The sequence below is a fragment of the Lemur catta genome, chromosome 1 (assembly GCF_020740605.2).
Source record: "Lemur catta isolate mLemCat1 chromosome 1, mLemCat1.pri, whole genome shotgun sequence".
Lineage (NCBI taxonomy): Eukaryota > Metazoa > Chordata > Mammalia > Primates > Lemuridae > Lemur > Lemur catta.
Window position 1 is genome coordinate 100548265 of NC_059128.1, and position 6642 is coordinate 100554906.

Consider the following 6642-nt stretch of genomic DNA (forward strand, 5'->3'; position numbering starts at 1 on the left):
CAGCACAGAGTGCTCAGTCTCTCTCTTCTGTACATCCTGAGTTGTTGAGAAAATTAATTGAGGTGAGCTCCTCACAAATCAGGTTAAGCAGACCTTTTCATTATACATGTCATAATTCTGTTACTTGGTAGTTGTCCATCCATTCTCCTAACTCATCTAAAAAAGATTTAAAATGGACATAGAGTCAGAGTGCTGAAAGGGACTTTATAAAATCTAATCCTCTTCTTAGACCAGGGGCGGGGAACCTGTGGCATTAAGGCCACATGTGGCCTTCTAGGTCCTTAAGTGTGGCCTTTTGACTGAATCCAAATTTTACAGAACAAATGCTTTTATTTCTATTAATACATTTTTGTTTGTCTTTTATATTTTTATTTTATTTTTAAAATGAACATATTTAAAATACCAAAGAATAAAATCAGTTTCAATGAAGTAATTGTCCCAGGTTGACTGGCACAATTAGAACATTAGTAAGCCATAAGAGCTAAATGGATAGCTGCTACATTCATGATTTAGTTCTAACTTCCCCCACCTGACTGGTGCCACTACCACGAGGCTGGTTGGCGAGAGTTTATGGAGGTCGAGTAAAGCAGTCTGTTATCAGCTTTTGACAGCGGTGCACTGTGTTTCTATTTGAAGTGGAATTTATGAATACTTGCACAACTCGACAGTATTTTTTAATTCTATGTGCTTAGCAGCCCATCATGTCAAAGAAGACTAAGAGAATGCTGAAGGAAGAAAACAAATTTTTTAATGAGGATTGGGAATTGAAATATTATCTTGTTTCTGCTAAACATAAGATGATTTGCTTGCTTTGTAGTACCGCAATATCAACATTAAAGAAATTCAATGCTCATCAACATTGTAACACTCATAAGGACCACAGGTATTTTAAATTAGAGGGAGAAGGTGCAAAAGGTTGTATTGAAGAAATTAAAAGATGAAAAGCAAAAGCAAAGACAATTCCTCCAAGCAGCAATATGACCTGGAAATAATGCCACTGAAGCAACATATAAAGTAGCTTATATACTTGGGAAAAAGGGGAGCCATTCAGTGATGTAGAGATTGTGAAAGAATTCATTGTCGAAGTTGTAGGATGCTTAGACCCCAATAACATTTCAAAGTACAAACAACTGCCTCTTTCAAGGAGAACCATAACTGATCGACAGCATGAATTAGCCTTCAACTTAACAGAACAACTTCATGCAGTGCTTCAGAAGGAAAATATGTCTTATTTAACTACTTTGGATGAATCAGCTGGTACTACTGACTCGGCACAGGTTTTATACTTCATTTGGGTCACAGCAGATTTTCTTTGCTGTGAAGAGTTACTAGCTTTGGGCACTCTTGCAAACTGAACATGGGGAACAGATATCTTCAACAACTTTCAAGATAAATGTTATGAAGTTGGGCTGAATTTGCAAAATTTAGTGTGTGTATGTACATATGGTGTGCCTTCCATGACAGGAAAACATGAAGGGTTTATTGCACAGATAAAAAAAAAAGTATAATCAGATCCAGATGCTCCTATTTCTTTTCATTGTATCTTGCATCACCAAAATCTCTGTGCTAAAGCTACTATTTTAAGTGACACTTTGCAACAAGTTACACGGCATCACATGATCAGTTTCATAACATGCTAAAGTTGAACGATGAGGTATTTGGTCTGGATTCGCCATATCATTCTAAAGTGCATTGGCTATCGTAGGGACAGGTGTTAGCCAAAATTTTACCTCTGTGAGAACAGATAGTTAAATTTTATGAAGAACAGAATTAGCAATGTGAATTATTAAAAGAAAATTTCTATAGGAATGCAGCATTCCTTTGTGATATCATATCACATCAAAATGACTTGAATATTTCTTTGCAAGCTAAGACTAAGTCTATATATAATATGTGGCAAAAAATGCAAGCATTTCAAAAAATGCTATCTTTTTTCAAAACACTTCTTCAAAATGAAATTTTGGATGAACATTTTCACCCAGTTAGCAAAGGTCATTGATGAGCAGGATGATATATGTGAATCATTTGAAGAATACACAGCTGTTATAGACCTTTAACAGTGAAAGGTTCAGTGACTTTGAGAATCATGAATCACACTGAAATTAGCATTTCAGCCTCACCTAGTTGATATCTCCAAGGCGTCTAAAGAACTACAGATGAAACTGATTGAGCTCTCAGTAGATTACATTTTAAAGTCATTGTGTGATGCTAAGAAAGATCCAAGTGAAATATGGGAAAATGCAGTAGAATACCCACACCTTTGGCAACATGCCCCCACAATGCTTTCTTGCTTTTCAACCACTGATTGCTGCAAATCTACATTCTCCTACCTAACCCAAATCAAGATGCCCTTAAGGTCACAAATGACTGATATGTATCTAGAAGATCAACTGGAACTGGGGACCTCCATGCTGCTACCAAATGTTCAAATGCTTTCCAACAAAAAGCAGACAGAACAAAGTCACTAAAAGGTTAGTTAACTTTAAAATTAACAAATAAAGTTTTCATTTTTTGAAATTATTAAGTACATAGTTAGATTTTTATAAAATAATGTACATTTTTAAGTATACCTAATTGAAGTTTCTTGAATGTGGCCTTATTTGATTACAACTAAATTAATGTGGCCTTCCAACATGAAAAGTTTCCCCACCCCTGCACAAATGAGGAAAACCAGAAACTCAGGTGAATTACTCAGGTTCACAGTGAATTATTGACTGAGCTGCCTCTCTAACTGAGACCTTCTGATTGCTGACCTTGGACGCTTTCACGGTTTATCATGGTGCTCTCTGAAGTCTTCTTGACCACCCCAGTGCAAAGGGCTCTCTCTTCTCCAAACACTAATTACATTTGCTCTCTGACATTTCATTCAGCACTTATTTACTGTTTTATCTCTTTAGTTAGCTTTTTGTATGTGTAAGCCATCTCCCAACTAGACTGCAAATTCTTCAAGAACTTAATTACTTTCTAGGGAAATATTAGTAGATGAGCTTTAATCCTGAGCAAATCTCTCTACCTCTATAGATCTTATTTTGCATTTATAAAATAGGGATATGAATTAAATCCTAATACAAGTACCATTATAGTTAAAATTGTTCTATAACAAACCTCACCATTGACCTACCTTTTTTCCAAACCATCTTCATAACAAAATTCTAGTTCAATGAAATAATAGAAACAATATTGTATAGAGTTCATCTCATCAGGATTGAACTTGTAAAATACTTACTTTAATAATCTCACAGAGATATTGTGAGATAAAAAGGAATAAGCAAATGAAAGCATTTGAGAGTGGAAAAAGCATTATTCAGAGAGCCACAACTCTTTGACAGGTCAGAGCAAGAGAGGCATCTCTAATGTGCTCTTAATAGTATCATTCTGGACGGGCAGAGTGAGGTGTCCTGACAGAGACCTCTGATGAGTTATGGGGTATACTGCATGGAGGTGCAGAGAAATTGGCTTGGAGGGGAGGAGAAATAATGATGTAAAAATGCTTTCAAACAAATTACTAAATGAAAGGTTGTTATAGAAAATATAATTCTGTATCAGCATATTCATAGAGAAACAATGGAAGAAACTATAACAGGAAATTTTGAAACACTAAAAATTATACTATGCCAATTATGAAAAGTTTATTGTAATTTGTATTATATATAAATGATTTAACAAAATACATCATTTCATTCTTTTAATTGTTGTTATTCCTGGATTGTTATAACAGTTCTTCATCTTAATCATAGAACTTTGTCTTTTTTAAATTCAAATCCTGTTGTAAGAAATTTAGAAATCTGTAAGAGAAGCATTCACTAAATATGCACTGTGCCTTCTACTTGTATAAATGCCTTGCTTGTTATAAAATGTTGCTCATTTTAGTTACTGATCTCTAGCGATTCACACTTGTGAATCTAGGGGCCCCTACGTAGCTCAGATTTACTGAGTGTTACAAGGGAGCGGCTAAATGCTGTTCTCATCCACATGCTAACTTAGTGCAGGTGGCTAAGTCCCAGACTGTAGTATGGTCAGGGTTAGAGAAGTTAGGCTCACCAGAGAAATACTCAGCTGGAAACATTTGTTGTTTATCACCTATCAAAATCCATACATATTTTTATGATAGGTCAACCTATGACCTGTTGTTTTAGCACATGAACTATATCAGATCAGCATGTTGACCCCTGAATGGTGAGTGATTATTTAGAGATGTCTTATGTGTCATAAGAAAATTCCCAAAATATACCTCTGTTAGGGAAAGTTAGTGCAATGTGGACTTATTATTAACTTACATTAATTAGTCAGGAATTTAAAACATATTTGAAAAATCATAAACATTTGGAAAAAGAAAAACAGAAAAAAGGAGGAAAGCACACTTAGGGTCTTGCAACCTAAAGCAATGACACTTCACTATATTTTGTTCGATAGTTTCTATGTGTTCTTTTCTAATTTTTAATAAAAATTTCAAATATACAGTAAAGTTCAAAGAATTTTACAATAAACACCCTTACACCCCAAACCTCCATTATACTATTAGCATCATACCTTGCAATGTACTTGCTTTATTACATGTCTGTGTATCTATCCATCCCTCTCTCTATCCGTCAAGCCACCTTGGGTTTTTAAAATTCATTTTAAAGTAATTGTAGACATGAGGAAGCTTCTCCCAAAATAATTCAGCATGCATATCATTAGACTTCAGTATTTGATACAGTTTTTTTAAAGTAAAATTAATATACTGAAATATAGATCTTAGGTATAAAATTGCTGAGTTTTGACAAATGCATACATTCATAGAGCCCAGACTCTATCAAAATTTCATTTTGTGTTTTTCTTTTTTCACATAACTTTATAATGTAAGTGTTTTTCTTGTTATTATAAATCTTCATAGGTGTAATTTAAATGACAATATCTCTGATATTTTAAATTTAACTTTTAATTCACCTTGAAATTATTTTGTTGTTTCAATTTGAGTTAGAGATTTAAATGGATCATTTTCCAAGTATTAATAGTTAAATGTATTTTCTCATTAACATTTATTATTTCTTTCCTCCTTCGTTTATGTGAATTACTTCCCTTGTAATTCTGATTAACTAATGTGTTGAATTGATTTTTCCATATGTATTATGTCACCTTCCATGATCATGCCTTGATATTCTCCAGAAGTAGCAATAGCTAAAATAATGTTGAATGGCTTACATTAAACAAAATGGCTTTGTTTTAGCATCTGTGATGAAATTGGGGCCCGATGGCTGAATATTCTCTGGCCCAAAACTTCCCCTGTTTTGTTTAGAACCAGGTTTTCTATTTGCAGACTGTCAGACCCAGAAGTTGAGTGGGAGCACTGTTTCTTTAGAAGGCCACATTCTGGGTCCTAGGCTCATATGTATTTCTTCTTTCTTCTTGTACACTTTTCCCCAACTTTGTCCGAATGGTCTAGGCCACACAGGTCAGTGTAATGTACCATTTTATGGTTTTCTAGAATAGAGAGTAAATTCAGAGTATAGGTATTTAAAGTGTTAAATATTATATGGCTATTAACTAACCTCGTACCAATTAAAATTATCATTATCAGTGCCCTGATACATTTACCACTGGAAGCCATGGGTCTGTGCATTCAGCTGACTTGTGTGAGCTAAACTACCTGAACTGAGATAGGAGAAATAGTAGTTATGATTCAGCAATTCCAATAAAGAAACACACCTTAGAGCCGTCCAACAGAAGTGGGAGTGGGCTGAGAAGCAAGGAGCTCCTTGTTGCTGCCTTGACTCAAGCAGAGCTCTCTGACAGGCAAGGCTGGGAAAGAATTCCTGCTCTGAGGGGTAGGAGGGGGAGAGGGATGGGGGATCAGAATACAATTTCACGTTTCTGTGGTTCAGCTAATTGTTGCTTTGACTTTTGGATTAGTTATGATTTAATGCAAAACTTTCTTTTTCCTAACAGGAAATAAAGGAAAAAAAGAAATTCTGCAAGATGTATGTAGAGGACCTTGTGAAGGAAGCCACAGAAATCAACATGAAAAATGAGGCTTTGCAGAAGCTTTGGCCACAGATGTTCATTGAGCTTGTTAGGGATGCAGTCATAGAAATCCGCAATAAAAATTCCTATATGAAGCTGTGCCTACAGCAGATAACTGACCAAAAATAAAAATGGCTTTTAGTTACAGGTGATTTTGGCAGTTTTATTTTTTGAAGGCTGAAAATATGCAGGTTATACATGTTAAAACAACAACAGTATCCTACAAACTAGAAAGACTAGCATCAAAGCATTATTGCCTACTGTTCTCATAAAGATTAAGAAGGAAAGCAGGAGAGGCAGGATTAATATTCTATATATAATGACCAAACAACCTTTTGAAACTAGGCAGTTTTCAGAGATGGCTTGGCACTGCATCTTCGGTTGTTGCTTTGATTGGTGCCCTGCTAGAGCCCAAAGCACGTAGCATTTGCTGATGATTCAGTATGAGCTGCTTCTACCTACTTTTCAGCTGATAATTTTCAGTTATTTGCCTTTTTATTTTATGTCATGATTTAAAAGCCAAAAATATGTTCTTTTTTTATGGGTGAAGAATAAACTTATCAATAAATTAGTAAAAAAAATGTTTGCCTTCTTAATCCAGTCAGAATTGTCACATTTATTCTATGTTCCTTTTTAGCT

At 34.8% G+C, this 6642-nt stretch overlaps 1 protein-coding gene across 3 annotated transcripts in view; it reads left to right on the plus strand.

The window, feature by feature from the left end:
• LRRC49 (leucine rich repeat containing 49) overlaps positions 1-6155 on the plus strand; it is a 129318-nt gene extending 123163 nt beyond the window's left edge. For all 3 annotated transcript variants that reach the window (XM_045530934.1, XM_045530942.1, XM_045530946.1), the window contains one exon: positions 5929-6155. In XM_045530934.1, coding sequence (XP_045386890.1) covers positions 5929-6132 — 204 coding nt within the window. In that variant the 3' untranslated portion in view covers positions 6133-6155. The remainder of the gene's footprint in view (positions 1-5928) is intronic.
• The last annotated feature ends 487 nt before the right edge of the window (positions 6156-6642 follow it).